This window comes from Mustelus asterias, chromosome 11 (assembly GCF_964213995.1).
Source record: "Mustelus asterias chromosome 11, sMusAst1.hap1.1, whole genome shotgun sequence".
In the NCBI taxonomy this organism is placed as follows: Eukaryota; Metazoa; Chordata; class Chondrichthyes; order Carcharhiniformes; family Triakidae; genus Mustelus; species Mustelus asterias.
The window spans coordinates 44,574,792-44,592,871 of NC_135811.1; the positions used below are offsets into that span (position 1 = coordinate 44,574,792).

Here is an 18,080-nt window from a genome sequence, read left to right on the forward strand (position 1 = left end):
GTGGAACCAGCAAGGAAAAACTACAAATCAGGCTGTTGCTGATACTTGTGGTCCCGGAAGTGTTTGTGTCCCCAGTGAATAGGTACGCGTTGCTCTGGACTCAACACTTCCTGTTGCAGTTTTAATTTTGTAATTTACATCCAGACTCTAAAGTGTATTTTGAGATGGTAGATCCGCTTTGCTGTCAACACAGCAGACACACACACAAAATAACTTTCAGCTGCGCCCTGCAGAATGTTTCTGCAATTGCAAACTGGCCATTAGCGAGGTCGAGCCTTTCTCATCAGTAGATGTCAGGTTTGTCCGGTGAATACAAACAATTGATTAGCGTTAATTTGTCGGGTTGATAAGGACGGAAGAGGTTTTCTAACCTGTTCAGTCTAAATACTGAACGGCGGTATTGTGTGCTTTTGGTTAGGCATTTGCCTTTTTCTCTTCTAGAAACAAATAATTTAACTTAGTGTTGCTGCGTCCGATGGAGCTGGAGGAACAGTGGTGGAAAGGACAAGTGGTCGCCGATATCCATCAGGCACTTCGCATCAAGGTACATTTCTATGTAAACAAAAGTGTAGGGCCATTAAACTACAGAAAACATCCACGCAGACTCCTCTTGTAAGAGTAAGGACAAGCAAAGTTTTTCCATTTTAAACTTCATGCTGTGGAGAGGCTGACTTCTAACCATTCTTAATTGAAAGTGTTTTTATTAAATGTACTTGATTTCTTCTCCCAGTTAATGTACCCGTCTGCATAATCTGGACAGTTTGCTTCTAAGCTGCAAAAGTTCTTAAAACAGCATAATCTGCTGTACATTTTGGTTGGAGCCCCAATGCAGCAAACAATGTATACGTAGTAATAAGGCTCTAATCTTGTGTACTTTCATTACATTGGCACTAGTTTTAGCATTGTCAACCACGGAGTAACTGACTTTCAAGGTGTAAAACTCACCATTGATTAAGATGAATTTGGAAGAGTTGGGCTGGAGTCAAGACTTGTTTGCCAATTTTATATTTCACAATATGGAATAGCTCATCCACCTTCAGTTGGTGGTATTTTGGTGAAGAACCCTCCTGGGCACAAAAAAAGGACAGACCTATACTAATACAAGAATAACAAAGTTAAATTATGTTTATATAATTCTTCACATTTGTTGTTTTCTAAAAAATCATTAGAAAACTCAATCAATTTTTGTAATTTAATTGACGTACATTGGTTATTCATACTAATATTAAAGAGCAAAACTGAATCTCGCTTTGAAAATTTTAGGATTTAAAAGTTAAAGTTTATTTAATAGTCACAAGTAAGGCTTACATTAACACTGCAATGAAGTTACTGTGAAATTCCCCTACTATGAAGACTTGGAGCACAAACCATTTACATTTGTGTGACGTTCTAGGATCTATGCTTGTGACAAAATGATAGAATTGTAAAATATTAGTTTTAGGTCTGTATAAAATTTTATTGCAACCAGGTATTTGATACTTGTGCTTTTTGGAGTTGAGAAAAATGTAATTTATACCTATTGTAATAAATTCTATAGTCTGACACTTATTCCCTTATTATATTGATTCCCATGTTTACTGTACTGATGCATCCAAAAATGCATTGATGCTCTTGTTTCTAATAGCAGTTTTCAGAACCTACTGCCCTTTAGATCAAACTAAGTGTATAACTATTGATACAGTCTGACAAGAATGGCTTACTTTATCCTGACGCAAAAATGGCATCCAACTGTATGTGTTATCTAATAATTTTGAATACAACTTATTTATTTGCTCTCTTTTTTTGGGGAGGGAAATGCAACAAGAGATGCAAAAACAAATTTTGAGTCTTATTCATTTTAAGCTGGAGGTCTATTTCATTCTGTCAACATGCTCCCAAAAGTGTCCCATCCTATTATTCATATCGTATGTTTGGGCAGTATCAGATTACAAACTTGTATTAAAGATGTACTAAAGCGTCTGGTCATTTAAAGGTTAAAACTGTTAATCATAAGAAACAATGAAACCAGTCTGAAATACTTTACAATTTTGTAAGGTACACCACACACACAATCCTTCCCCATTTGGGTATTAATCATTTAGACTTTATGCCATAGCTATACTAAACCATGTAAATTCAGGTAGAGCAGAAATAGAGGTATGCCATTTATTTTAACCCAATTTAAGATCTGTTATTTATCTTGTTACCAATTTTGGGAATTTTTCCTATTTACAAACTCAGTTTTGTGCTGGATCCTTTCCTTCTTGGAAATGAATGCAGAATTGTATTGTTGATGGGATTATTCTCCAGTTTAGTCTACATTTTATCTGAAAATTTGCTTTTGTTGAGTGGAGTGCTTGCAGCTGACACTGTTGCAAAGTGAATGATAACAATTAACCTATTTGTTAGTCCTCCAAACTCTGGATGTTCAACTTTAATGCAAATCAATGGAATTCACATCAAGTTGTAACCAATTCAATGGTAGCCTTTAAGGAGAAAACTATTTCTGGAATATACGAAAAGAATAAGAATTATTGAAATAGCTAGCAGATTCAATGGGCTGAATGGCAAAAGGACTCCTGTGCTGCATTATTCTGGGTTAATGGATTGTATTTGGTGCAGGCTGATACCTGTGTAATACTCAGTAACTTTGAACATAATAAATATTTTTCCCTCTGCTCGAGCTCAAACATCAGGTAATTTCTGCCTCCCTTTTGAAAAGGGAAGATCTATTTATCTTGCTGTTTTGCCTCCGCTGTGCATCACCAAGATATTTTTACCATTTTCATCAGAGTTGTCAGTCCCTGATAACTTGCTTAAGTGGAATTTAGGCCTGAATCTAGATAATTAATATCTGCAGACTATTAAATCACACATGGCATCATAGCCACATTTAATCCTATCCTTGAAGTGACCCCCCACACACTTTCCAACAGCCATCTAGGGTTAGCTGAAGTTCCTCTTTTTCCTTCCTATCTATTTTGGAGATGCTGAAACAAATTGTTGTGCCCTTACTACTGCCATTAATACAATTTATGGATAATGGAACACAGTACGTCTTGGGGCATCGGTGTTACCTGCCTGAGAAAACGTTTAGTTCAAAAAATAAACACTGTTAAACAACTTTTTTTTCCATTGTCCCAAACATCATCTGCATTCCCACTGTCCTCATCTATCAAGTGAAACTGATGGGCAGCACAGTGGTTAGCACTGCTGCCTCAGTGCCAGGGACCCAGGTTCGATTCCCCGCTTGGGTCACTGCCTGTGTGGAGTTTGCACGTTCTCCCTGTGTCTGCGTGGGTTTCCTCTGGGTGCTCCGGTTTCCTCCCACAGTTGAAAGATGTGCTGGTTAGGTGCATTGGCCATGCTAAATTCTCCCTCGGTGTACCTGAACAGGCGCTGGAGTGTGGCAACTAGGGGATTTTCACAGTAACTTCATTGCAGTGTGAATGTAAGCCTACTTATAACTAATAAATAAACTATACTTTTTATGTTTCAGTTTAACATGCCTAGTAGTGGCAGGATTGACTGGTAGAGCACGACATTTTTTTTTTGTCTGCTTGCTCTCTCCCAAAGATGTTTTTCCACTAACTATTCCCAGCTGGTTGAGACTAGAAAATCATTTTCATATACGATTCAAATACTAATTTCCTGGTCAAAACGAGAAAGCTGCCTCTCCTGTAATATCAATTTTTCTCATTAACCAGTCCTTGTATTTTAAAACTGGTCTACAGATTTTCTTTTTTTTGATAATGTGTGTGTTACTCCTTTTAAAGATATGTTCTTATTTCACTTATCCCAGGAGCTGAGACTGCCACTCTACAAAAGCCACTCTCCTCAGCTGAACACCAGACGTTACTTTGCAGATCTTCTCGCAATCATCAGCAATCACTTTCATCTTTGCCCCACTGCTCGTCACCTTGCTGTTTACCTTCTAGATTTATTTATGGACCGTTATGATGCTATTTCTATTCAGCAATTACATCTGGTGGCACTCTCCTGTTTACTTTTGGCAAGTAAGTGTGTTGTATTTCTTGATCGTGACTTTCTTTTATTTTTGATGTACAATTTCAAGATCCCCATTTTGCAGCATTGTTGTTACAAACTCCAAAAATGTGACAAATAGCAACTTTGATTATGTTGTGTAGATACATTAATCTTAACCCCAATTTATATTTAAGAACTAATTGACTTTTAAAGGAAAATGTTGCTGGAATCAGGAATGTACTTGCAAAGCTCAAAGTGTATGAATAGTCAAGATTAGCTGGATAAATGCATCAAGAGGGCTTCAGGGCCAATCCTTCATCTGTGATATGCAAGGTGGTTTTTCCAGGTTAGTAATGAGTTCAAAGCTAACCATGGGCTCCACAGTCTCTAGAAGCCTGGTTTACTGATCATGATTGCTACCTAATAACCTGACTGCAAGCATGCTTGTATATGCAGCAATGTGAATTGATTAACCATCATGTCCATCCATATCAGCTATTTTACTAGCAATCACTCTGAATGTTCATGCTTGAAGGTTGATTACAATATCAGCAGCTATATGGAACTGTCCCCGGAAGACTGTCCTCCAGAAACTCGAATACCCCAATAAATTGTTTCTGTAATATTATGTGGAGTTGTTTATTAAAGTATAGTCAGATGATTTGGGGAAACTACATGTTGCATAGTCGGTTTCATTATCTTGTATTACTTCTAATGTTCTGAAATTAATGACTTGTTGCAATCTATATACCATTCAGCTTGCTCTTGTAGCAACACCAGCAACCCTTTCCAGTGCACTAAGTCTTAAGGTGCGCCTTAACCATGCTGATAAACCGCAGGAACTCCTCATCCAGTCCTGCTAAGATTCGGGCCCCCAACATTCTAGTCGTCATATATCAATGACTGTGGTAATATATTTGTATAATTTTATGGCTTAATGTCCTGATTAGCAAGCATATCTTCTAACTTTCTCAGACTTCTGCTTGAGAAATTCTCATGGATAAAGCCATTAAATTGAATAAAACTTAAGAACATAAGAAATAGGAGTAGGCCATCTAGCCCCTCAAGCCTGTTCCGCCATTCAATAAGATCATTGCTGATCTGATAGTGGATTCAGTTCCACTTACCCGCCTGCTCCCATAACCCTTAATTCCCTTAATGGTTAAAAATCTATCTATCTGTGACTTAAACACATTTAACAAGGTAGCCTCTACCGCTTCATTGGGCAGAGAATTCCAAAGATTCACTACCCTCTGGGAGAAGAAGTTCCTCCTCAACTCTGTTCTAAATTGACTCCCCAGTATTTTGAGGCTATGCTCCCTAGTTCTTGTTTCCATTGTAAGTGGAAATAACCTCTCTGCTTCTACCCTGTCTAGCCCCTTCATTATCTTATATGTCTCTATAAGATCTCCCCTCAACCTTCTAAACTCCAATGAGTACAGGCCCAGTCTACTCAATCTCTCCTCATAAGCTAACCCCCTCATCTCCGGAATCAACCTGGGGAACCTTCTCTGTACCCCCTCCAAAGCTAATATATCCTTTCTTAAATAAGGGGACCAAAATTGTACACAGTACTCTAGGTGCGGCCTCACCCGTACCCTGTACAGTTGGAGCATGACCTCCCTGCTTTTATACTCCATCCCTTTGGTGCGTATTTATAAATTTTTAAAAAATGTATTAGCAAATCCACAATAGCAGTGTCCCTGAAAGTCAGGGTGTGAGGCAAACATTGATAACACTAGCCTTGTGATATTTTCTTATGCTACATTTTACACTCCATTTCCTGGAGTCTCATTTTCTCATCTAACCAACCACCTGCATCTTGCTTTATGCTCAACTATAATAAACTTTATTTCAAATTACTGCAGTTGCTGGAAAACTGAAATAAGCAGAAAATTCTGCAAATACTTGGGTAGCATCTGTGGAGAGAAACAGTTAACATTTCAGATCAATTAGGTTTTTTTTAGATCTACCCATGGTGCCACTTCTCCTAATCAGCTCCAATTTAGTCACTCTGTACTTGGAGAACAAATATCTCTAATTAACAAGTCTAGAATGCCCTGGTTTCTTTCTAATTGCTTTTCCTAAGTAATGGGAGTTACATTTACAATGTTCCACTCTAAAAGGACAATTCCAGAATCAGTGTTTTGTAAGATTAGACTTTAAGAATCTGCAAGTTCCTCACCTATTGCCTTTTAAAGTCATGGGAATTTCCGTTTTTAGAGCTTTTTTTCTTGTACTCCAGTCCCATGATCAATTTTAGTATCTGAAGTATCAGGTGTATTCTCCACCTCCCACTATAATTGACACCGAAATTAGTCAACAAATCTCACATTTTCTTGTATGAATTTGCAATATTGCCTGTATCTATTTTTTTAAAGAGCCCTCTGTTTCCCAGTTCTGCCCAGAGTCCTCAGTGATGTGCTTTCCCATATCTTTCTAATTAATAAATCAGCTATTCCTTCCTCCTATTGTCCCTATTCTGTTTCTAAACAAACCTTTGCAATTGGAATATTTTACTCCCAACACTGACCAGAAGCTGGATTTGATGCAACCCATCAAAGTGGGAACCATGGTAGTCAAGTCCACTTAATTGCGAGAGAGGCCCACACCAGTTTCCCAGCCACAACAACCCAATTAAGTCACGGGTGGAGGTGTTGACGCAGTTATCTTGGACTCCAGCAGCAAGATGCAAGCTAGACTCAGTAATGACTTGATTGATATCCATTATCCCTGAGCCCTTTGAAATGCAGAAATAATTTTGCTTCCCTGTGCCCTCTGAAGGACAGCCATCAAACATGCCTGGGGGGGGGGGGGGGGAGAGAGAAAGAAGAGAGAGAAGAAGAGCTCTCAATATCAGGGACTTGCCTGATAGAGGGACCCAGCGTTGGGCTGGGAGTACTACCTAAATTTGATCTTTGACCCCCACACTGTCATTCCTTCTCTAAGATCCTCATCCCACCATCGCTCACCTTTGGCTTGGAGTCCTTTTGCTGATTCTGGATCACTGATGGGTGCGTTGCCAACAGCTGCAACCACTCCTGGTGGTGCTGATGACCCAATGGAGAGCGGTTGGCCTCTGACCAATTGCTCTCAGTGGGCAGAACATCTGCAGCCAGGGTCCTGAATCTCGGAAGGAACGACCTTGGCCACTAAGTGCCTGAAAAGGCACCCCAGTCCAATGGTATGATGGGTTTCCTACCAGTTCTACTGTTGGTGGGTGAGACCCCTGTCAGGCCAACTAAATCCAGCCCCACATTTCTTGCATTATTGTGTATTAGAATCACAAAGGGCTGTAGCACAGAAGAGGCTATTTGACCCATTGTGTTTATGCCAACTCAAAGAGCAACTCAATTAGTCCCTTTCTCCATAGTCCTGCAAATTGTGTTCTCTTCAGGTGCTTGTTCAATTTCCGCTTGAATCTGTCTTCACTATTCCCTCAGGCAGTGCATTTGTTTTATCCTAACCATTCTGGTTTTATAAAAGAATCCACGTGTTGCCATTGGTTTTATTTTTGCAACTGCCTCAAATTGGTGTCGTCCGGTTCTTGTGTGGAGCAAATCTCCTTTCGTCCTTTTCTTCGAGGAGAAAACTTCAGCATCTCCGATATTTCCACATAATTGAGGTCTCTTATTTTAATTCTCCTAAACCCATTCTTCATCTCTTAAAGTCTTCAAATCCATCCTAAAGTGCAGCATGATGTGTTGAACTAGACACAGTACTCCAGTTGAGGCAGCATCAGTGTTTTAATTCACTGAAACTTCCTTACTTTTGAATTCCAAGGGCAGAATTTTCCAATTTTGTTTTTGCTAAGTGCAGTTTCAGGTGGGGGAAAAACAGTGAGTAGCTTGCTGGCAGTGTTGGCAAGTTTTTGCATCGTATTCTTAAGCATTTTTCTTTTCCCTGGTTTCGCGCTGCTACTTTTGTGGACGGCCTCTGATTCTGACACTCCACCATCAGCTGAGTGCTTCAGTCAGCTCCATTAAAGGACTCCCCAGCCACTTCCTCATGGTCCAACAAAGAGTGGCTGTAACAAAGTCTGCTTCAAGATTCTCAGAAGGCTCCCTCACCAGAATGCTTGATGTTATAGAGAGTCGCCACATCTTATACCTACAAACAGGGAGGAGACCCTCGAGCAAGGTCACTAACCCTGCATGGGAGGCAGTGGCAGGGCTGGTCCTCCCTGCAGAGGAAGAGAGACATCCAGTGCCATAAGAGAATGAATGATGTCCTCCATTTAGCCAGGGTAAGTCACTCTTCTCACTCCCCATTTACACACTCCCACACCCATCACACATCCACAGAGCTTACTCTCACTGCCACCTAAAGGAAACCACCACTCCACTTCTTTCACTTCATCTCCCCTGCGGCTCGTCTCCTAATCACCTCTATGCTCTCACCGCTCACACGTACCAGATATCCTTATCATCTCCCTGGCACATGGCCTGCTTACGATCTTCCCATCATTTTCCGTGCAGGACAAGCTGACTCTCAATAAACAGGAGAGATCCCAGAGGGGTGAAGGATTGCCCAAATTAAAAATCCTTTCTTTCAATTTGAGGTGAGTGCTGGCCAGAAAGGAAGATGGCCGCTTATACACCAAGGGCAAGGTGGGTGACAAAAAAGCAAGGACCCAGAACACCACCGACCCAGAACACCACCAACCTAACAGTAGACTCTTCTATCTAAATGCTCCTGCTGTGCGCCAATGACTGCTCCCTTCTCTTCCAAGCAGATCGGAGAAATAGTCCAGTGCCCTCAGCAGCCTGGCAAAGGGGTCCACCCCCTCACCAGTTCTGATGAATTCTCGGCTGTGAAGATTGGAGGAGGCATCACTGTATTCACCCACACTCTCCACCAGTGCAGAAACACACCCCATGGTGGGAATTGAGAGACCTCAGGGTCACAATCTGATGAACACCTCACTCTCCCTGATTCACAGCAGGTGGAGGTAGGGGCATCCCAGGGAGCCAGAACCTGAGGACTACTGGAGGCCTGGACACTGCTGCGGCCCAGTCAGATGACATGCCTCTGGACTCAGTCATGCCTCAGTTGCTGGAGCTCCAAAGGTAAAGTTGGGAACATCTGGAAGGGATGTCAACCATGCTGCTTGGATTCAAAAGGATGAATTGAGGAGTTTCAATACCTTCTGCCCAAGGTGATCGTGCCAGCACTCCAAGACAGCCAGATCAACACTGTGGGTGGCAGACAGTGGAAACCTGGGTATGTGACCTCTGCCCTGCACCTGTGGAGGGCGTGAACTCCATGACACAGGCATTTGTAGGCATCCGCGAGTGTCCATGCCAGAGGACAGTGGGACTTCTTGACCTCACTTCAGCTTCCCCTGTATCTAGTGGGAGCCAGGGATTCTCAAGCACCCATTGGGAGAAGTTGGTACATAGCCTGGGGCCTTCCACTCAGAGGACTCGGGGAATATCCAGCCCATCTGATTCCCCTCTTGGTGTGACCACGACAGCTCCAGCCTTGCAGACTGAAGGTGGCACCACCAGACTGCAGCACTCTGGGGCTCTCCAGAACATTACTAACGTCATCTCAGACAACAGGGCGTGCCTTACAGCAGGACATCTCCACTCTTCTGTGAATCCTGGGGATACACCAAGATGTAGCGGTAGGGTTAGAAAGATTAAGAAGGTTTAGTCGCACAGCATAGGCATAAGTGAGACACTTTTAGCACCTCTGTAAATGAAATAAATCTCACTTATTTGCGACCTTTGTGACTCCCTGCTCTTGAGATTTCCTGTAAAGTGCCACTGAGACAACTGCATCTGTGTTACACTGAGGGTGGGTGCTCACTCCAGAACCTTCTATCTACTCTGCAGGGCTGCCAGCTTATTGGTTGCCATTTTCTCAGTGACAGAGTACATTAATCATGCCAGTGTCTTCTTGGTAATGAGGACATCCCCCACAATGGTCAGGACCATCACTCAACCCAGTCATTGTGAATGCCTCATCTCAGCACACTGAACCCAGTGGCTAGACCCTTGTGAAATGTGTGCATCTGCCTCGGGTGACACTAAACCGCAGAGGCTCCTAATTAAGGAGGAGCCTAGATCAGGAGAGATTAAACTGTCCACACAACATCTCCTGGACATTACCCTCCTCGCTGAGTTCATGAGCTGCCTTCAGCCAAACAGGAGTCAGACATTTGCAGTAGTTCTTTAAGGAACAATGCACTGTCCCCACTAAGTCGTCGTCATCCTCCTGCAATGTTAGAACTATGGGCAACCGCTTCTTTCCAATGACCTGAGCTAGTGAGGGTGTGCACTGCCAGTAGTCAGAGGGGAAGAGACATCAGCTTAATGGGATGTTACCACTAGCCTTAATCCTTACCATTGATGAAATGGGAGACTGAGGATCTCCAGAGCTCTCCTCCCTCTTCTGGCCATTGCCACTGCCTGATGACCTTCCTCTACTCACTCTCTCTAGGATGACCTCTTGTCTCTAGGACCACCTTTTCATCAGAGGAGATGTGCCACTCCTCATTCTACTCGGGCAGCTTCTTGCCTGAATGAAGTGCAGGGCAGGATGCAGCAAACAACCATGGTGTAAAACGCCTCTGGGGACTATATTGCAGGGGTCCACCAGACCAATCCAGGCACCAGAACCACATTCAGTATTCCAATAGTCTGCTCCACCAAATCACAGGTAACATCATGAGCCCCTCAGTGGCCTCTACACAGGCATCATTAGCCACATCCTCGGGGCACCCCTCCTCCTTGAGGAGCCAACCCTGTAGCCCCGTTCTGCTGCCTCAGGAAAATATCGGGCATCTTGGGGGGGCTAAGGATGAAGCTACCATGGACACTCCCCAGGAACCTAGCGCACACCTGGTCACAGACCAGCTAAACATCGGAGTGGAAGGCCTTGCCATTGATAAACTGCACTCATTGATGCCATGGGGAACAGAGAGTCACGTGAGTGCAGTTTGGACAAATCCCATGGCTCTAGTGTCCTGGTCAAAAGTAGTTGTGTGTCTGGGTGAAGGGTGCATCATCACCTCGTTGATGCACTTTTAAGGTTTAAAGTTTTATTTATTAGTGTCACAAGTAGGCTTACTTTTAACACTGCAATGAAGTTATTGTGAAAATCCCCTAGTCGCCACACTCCGGCACCTGTTCGGGTGCACTGTGGGAGAATTTAGCATGGCCAATGCACCTAACCAGCATGTCTTTCGGACAGTAAGAGGAAACCGGAGCACCCAGAGGAAAGCCACGCAGACACGGAGAGAACGTGCAAACTCCACAAAGACAGTGACACAAGCTGGGAATTGAACCCGAGTCCCTGGCGCTGTGGGGCAGCAATGCTAACCACGATGCCACTGCTGCCTGTGAGATGCCGCACTGTACACCGGTGGAGCTCTGAAAGGAGCCAGACGCTTTGAAAGTTGAGAGTGGCTGGTGACTTTCAAAGCCACAAGCAGTGGATACCATCCATGTCCATGAGTTGTCAGCTGAGATATAAGGTTGCACAGATGGACCACTGTGTCCTTGAGCAGGTGGAGTCCTCTCTGACCTAGTTCTCGCTTGGTCTCTAGGAAGATCGAGCACTGTCCGTAGACCCTGGGTTGTGGAAGGTGTCTCCGAGTGGCCGCTCTCTATCCCTCCTGTGCCAGTGGAACAGGCCCTGCCACCCCTTCCTCCTTGGGGTTCTGCTCCTGCCTCTGGCGGGAAGACACTTTTCTTTATGTCTTCTCTCAACATGCTGGAAGAATGAAATCCAGTTCCACATACTCCATCTCCCTCTCTCAAAACTACTTGCAAGAGAAGAGAATATTTGCGGAATCGCTTCTGTGGATTGACCCTCTGTCCATCCACCTCCAGGAACAGCATCTCTATGATCACTGACTAATGTGCTGGCATCATATTTAAACACCTTTTTCCTGAAATGTCTCAATGGATAAGACCCTATACCACTCGGTCTGTCTGGTCACAGCTTTGGCAATCCTCCTGTCTCCTGAGCTCATGTAAGGCACAGGCATTTTCCCTTTGGGTCACCTGAGGCTCTGTGCTACCCTGTCAAGGGGGGGGGGGGAGGGTCCTATATGGACACCACAGCATTCACACCAGATGGAACAGGGTGCTCTGCCTTTGCCTTTTGTCGGGATATATGTGCTCACCTTCTCGGCGAATAATGCAGCAAAACCATGGCGCACTCAGGATGGAAAAATCAATGCACAAAGGGTTAACTCATAGATAGTGGCACTCGCACATGTCAGTAGTTAGTAAATGGGCATAATTGGCTCTGCTGTCAAAGTAACGTTAATAGACAAGTTCTTCAACGATCTAGGGGGGAAAAAAAAGTATGCTCATTGATGTTATTGCCTCTGTAGAGATGACATCCTCATCAGCCCTCTGTTAAATCATCGCAAACTCAGTTACTTAAACACTATTTTCTTTGAACAAATCCATGCTGACTTTCCTTAATTAGTATATTAAATGCATCCTTGTGCAAGAAACCTTAACATTCTACCCTAAAGTTTTCTTATTGTTTAAAAATGCTTCTAATTGTCACTCTAGCTGGAACTACTTTAATTTAATAAGCACTTGATCTGAAGTAGCTAATATCAATGTTGGTGACCTGAACACTTCTTATTCTCTCCCTCGAAATGGTAATAGAGTTTTTTTTAAAAAGTGCTTCTAAGTACTATCCACTTATTTTGTTTAAATTTTGTTTAATTTCCTTTTACCAACAGTGTTTAAAAACTGTCTTAATTTGTAACGGGTGGGGGGAGGGAGAAAGGGATGGGATTGGATGTTTCATTTATGGGCGCAAGTACAGCTTTCTAGAATGTTTATTTTAAAAAAGCAGCATTGCATGTGAGGAGTATCTGGCCAATGTAGAAAGTAGACTGGAATCCAAACCTGAAGTTGTGCTGGTTCTCATGAACCTGACCTTCATGATGGATGGGCCTAAACTTTGCTTGAAGATGCAGGTTACATACAGAAAAAGGCTCTGCCTACTTTCTGGAAGTGTCATTATAAGGTAGTCAATAAAAACCTCTTAGATTTCAAGTAACGATTTGTTTGAAGCCCAGCTGAAATCACTTTGCATTGGCAAGGAGAATTATAACTGCAACCCAACTATTTCCAGCATCCGCAGTAATTTGCTTTTATCTAATTATTTCATTACTTTTCATCACTATTGTTTTGATAAACTATAACATTATTTTGTGCAGTAAAGACCACTTTTTTTGAACAACACAAACTGATCTGTTCCTATATTTTGAAAGCCATAGGCTGGAATTTTACTGTCCCGCCCTCCACAGGAATTGGGGCAGACCATGGAAAGGTCCGTTGATCTCGGGTGGGATTTAAATTGTACAAATTTAATTTTTCTAATGCTGATCTATTGTTTGCTTAGTCTGGTTTAAATTGTTACTGTAAATATGATTAACGTGAACATTTTGTTTCATTAAATCAGGCAAGTTTGAGGAAAAAGAAGACCGTGTACCCAAACTTGAACAACTCAACAGTCTCAGTTGTATGACCAGTATGAACTTGATGTTAAATAAACAGAACTTGTTGCACATGGAGCTCTTGTTACTAGAATCTTTTCAGTGGAACCTCTGCCTGCCCACTGCTGCCCACTTTATTGATTACTACCTCTCTGTTGCTGTACATGAAACTGATCTTCATGATGGAAGGCCTATGATTTACTTGGAGAAGACTAAGTTGTATACAGAAAAATATTCTGCCTACTTTCTAGAAGTGTCTTTACAAGGTATTTATCATCAACACAAGTATTGTCTACTTGATTTAAAACAGTTACTCCTTCCTTCCTCTTTCTGCATATTTTCCATTAATACAGAATTATTGGGAGATTCCTATTCGGGAGTAAGCCTAGCCCCACTCTTCTCCCATGCTGCTGGAGATTTTTCCTGCTTGCTCCTCCCTCTATTCCCATTCATGTAAGGAATGCCTCAAATTGTTAAGTAGAGAATTCCAAGATTTTGACCAAGCATTCATAAGGAACAGTAACAAATATCGAAGTAAACATTTTTGTGATTGGATCTGAGGTGGTGGTATTTCCATTATATTGTATTCTGGTGACAAGGTTGGGAAGTAATGAAATAAGCTTACTGAGTTGTCCACTGCACCCTGTATACACTATGTATTGTAGCTAAAGCATGACCATGGGTAGTGGATATTGTCCCTCCATACAGACAATCTATTTGTCTCCACATTTGCCTTTCTCTGTCTGAAGTAACTTGCTGGAGAAATAAATATTATTGAGAAATGTCCTGTCAGTTAGTTGCTCACACCTCATGTTTCAGAAGGTTGTAGGCTCAGTTCTCACTTCAGAGACTTTGGGCTGGAATTCTCCAATATTGTACACCCCACCACCACTGCCAGTGAGAACCGAGAATTTTGGCGCTCAACCAAATCTCTACTTGCTGCGGGCAAGATCGGAGAATTCTGGCTTTGTGATCAAAATTCAAGACTGAAGGAATCACTGATCCATTTGAGTACAGTCATTTGATTCATTAAACCGAAGGCCTCTTTGCTGTCCGGTAGATGTGAAGAATACCATTGACACAGTTTCAAGTGCATGGAAATTCTCCCTGGTGTCTAGCCCAATATTTATCCTTCATCAAAATTATTAAATGAAAAAACATCATCTGAGTAATCATGACATTACCATGTGTTCCAATGGCTGCTGTGTTTCATAGAAGCAGGAGTAGGCCATTTGGCCCTTTGAGCCTGCTCCATCATTCATCTTGATCATGGCTGATCATCGAATTCAATATCCTGATTTTTCCCATATCCCTTTAGCCCCAAAAGCTATATCTAGTTTCTTCTTGAAATCAGACAACGTTTTGGCCTCTACTACATTTGGTGGTGGTGAATTCCACACACTCACCACCCTCTGAGTGAAGAAATTTCCTACATTATAACAGTGACTACACTTCTTCCAACAAAAAGACCCAATTAGCTGTTAAATGCTGTTGGATGCCTTGAGGCTGTGAAAGGTGCTATATAAATGCAAATATTTATTTTGCATGGAAGTTTTATCTTGAGTGAATCTCCCCATCAATCCAAGAGTTGACTGGTCTGCAGTATGTGGAGTATTTGGCCACAATTATCTCCACACATGAACATTGGCCAACAGTTAGAATTTCTCCAATTGTAATTCACTTTTTGCCCGTGGCAGTTTTTGAAGCATCGATGAACTTGTGACATTAGCTTTAAAACTAAATTAAATTCCATAACATGTACAATGAAATTTGTTTGAAGGACAAATAGGAGTGCTCAAACAGACTACACAAAATTACAATAAAAATAATAATTCCCACTTTCACCTGGACCTCTACAAAACGTTGTCTAGGGTTGGGAGACATTCTCAGTCAATCAAAATTTCTGTGACAGAGAAAAAGGTCACAATATACATAGTTGTTTGTAATTTGATTTTAACTTGTGCATGCGATATTCCAAGAGATTTGCTAATTTTCTATTCTGGTTAGTTTAAACCTTTTTTCGTAAGGTATTAAAGCACTGACTGAATTGCCCAATTAATGCAACAACATTTTCTCTGCTGGAAGTGAGAGCTGGCAATGCTGCTATGTCTTCTTTCAAGCATTTAAGAGAACAGAACAAACAAATGTTTCTCAACCAATCAAAATGAAAGAGTGCAAAATGAACAAAATCATGCAAGTATAAGTTGTGCTGAATTTAATGTCTGTCTAATCAGGAACAGGGAGAAAGAAGTTGGGGTGAGGTTGCATTAAGTAAAAAAGAAAATGTTTTTGGAAAAAAAACAGAGGGGAATTTCACAGTAACTTCTTTGCAGTTTTAATGTAAGCCTTATTTGTGACAAATAAACTTAACAGTTCAAACCTGAAGGATTGAGACTCCACAGCTTAAATTGTTATATAGGAACCCGGACAACAATATGTTCCTTTTGTGAAGCAAGCAGTGAATTTCAGACAAATTTCTGCATTGACTTTGAAATCTGCTCTATCCTGATTTGGCCATTAAATATAAATAATCACGCTCTGTTTTTTGAAAGCTACTTTGAGGCTATTTATGTGCTTAAATGTGAATAAGTAGAATAAAAAGTTCCAGTGCAGAACACCAATCTGTTTTTCTCAGCTTCACCTATTCCTACCTTTTTGTGCAGAAATTTATCTAGAGAAGAACAGAATGGCTGGAGGGCAGAAAGAATTACAGATAAAATTGGATATCCCTTTCTTTGCATATCTATTCCTTCAGAATAGCAGTGTATTCTACAGTACATTAAAATACATCTCTAGGCTTAATTTTGTTTTTAAACTTGCAATAAAGACATGGTTGGAAACAATATTCCTACCTTTTTTAAAACGGGTTTCCTATTTTTATTTTTCATGGGATCTGAGCATCATTGGTAAGGTAACCATTTATTGCCCTTGAGAAGGTGCTGGTGTGCTTCCTCCTTGACTACAACCCAAGTAATTTGCTGGACTGTTTTAGCAGACCGTTGCATGCACCACGATGCCATGAGTCTGGAGTTTCATGTGGACCAGATCAAATGAGGATTGCAGATTTCCTTCCCTAAAGGACACTTTTTTTGTCTAGTAGTTTCATTGTCACCCTTACTGATACTAGGCTTTTATTTTGGATGCATTTAATTCATTGAACTTTAATACCCCAGCTGCCATGATGGGATTTGAACATGCTTTTCTGAATCATTGTCCAGATGTCTGGATTGCTGCCAATCCAATAACATATCTACCAATGCAACTGTATATCCAAGTTTATTCATTCATGCAGTTGTTACGTAGTTGCACATTGACCTAATGAAGCTGTTCAGCTTTGGACCAGCAAAATGAAACCAATTATACTTTTAGTTGAAACCTAAAATGTATTTTTCTTCCAGTTGTCTAAAAGACATTTGGAAAGTTTGATGGGATGGACACATACTAACATTAGTACAAGTGTCTATAACCATACTCCAAGCGTTCTGGTTTCCTTACAGGTGGATTTTTGGACGACAGAGATCATCCTTGACAATAGTTGGCTTGATGCAAAAGATCCATGTTGGCCATTTTTACATTATTTTACAGTTCAAGATACTGCTTTTCTGAACTGGATAAGTTCTCACGTAGTTGATTCGTTGATGTTATAAGCAACAATGTAAATTCTTAAGGCATCAGTAAATTTAAATGTGTGGGCTTGCAATTTATTCTATGCTCTTATCTCTACAGATCATGGCTTTCTAAATTATTTTCCGTCAATAGTTGCTGCTGCTTGCATAGCAGCATCTCGAGCTGTTCTTAAACTCTCTCCTTTATGGCCCGTTCGACTGCATCGTATTACTGCTTATTCATGGGATACCCTGTTGCCCTGCATTGAACGTCTGTTGATGTAAGTTTGATTTAGTGTAAGATATTTCTTTAATTGTGGTTGCTGCGCTTGGTAACTTTGTACTAACATTTTTTGTCATTGCTAATTTGTAGTGCTCATGACAACGATGTCAAAGAAGCCAACAAGCAGAAAGGTGAACAGAAAGCAGAACAGAAATGTGAACAATCAATTCAGCAGATTGGACAGACAGCTTTCTTTACTCATCCATTAGGTTACTCCCAAAGCCGGACTGAACAGCAGACTTCACCATACTTGTACCCAAAGCATTCGCATCTGTTGCAGTATTCACACCAACAGCCTTTGCAGCAGGGTTGTCAATCTGGTCAGGCACCAAGATGCACAATGCTAGCTTGCCCTTCCAATCTCCAAACTAATGCAACTCATGGACCCATACAAGCTAATGCTGTGTCATTAACAACCACTGTGGAAGGTAAATCATGTATCAATATTCCTTCTAAGAGCTACCAAGTCAATGGCCATTAAGCCTAAAAGCCAATTACAAGAACCTGTTATTGAAAAACAATGCTGAGTGTGGAAGTGACTTTATATTTTGAAATAGTCATTTTTTTCTACATCTTAACAATAAGAGAAGCAACAACACAATTTATTTTGTAGGTGTTGGGGGTTATTGGGCACTAATATTTACAGAAATAATAAAGTACATCCCTAAATGCTTGCAGATGTATTTAACCTGAGAGCAGGTTAAATGAGATTATGGAAGGCTGACAAATTAATAGGGAAAAAATCCTAGTT

At 41.4% G+C, this 18,080-nt stretch overlaps 1 protein-coding gene across 1 annotated transcript; it reads left to right on the plus strand.

Moving 5' to 3' along the window:
• Positions 1-472: 472 nt before the first annotated feature.
• Positions 473-17,810, plus strand: ccnj (cyclin J). Its single transcript, XM_078224401.1, has 5 exons — positions 473-544; positions 3,782-3,995; positions 13,408-13,707; positions 17,168-17,327; positions 17,420-17,810. The coding sequence occupies exons 1-5, from the start codon at positions 476-478 to the stop codon at positions 17,808-17,810; spliced, it is 1,134 nt and encodes a 377-aa protein (XP_078080527.1). The 5' UTR covers positions 473-475.
• The last annotated feature ends 270 nt before the right edge of the window (positions 17,811-18,080 follow it).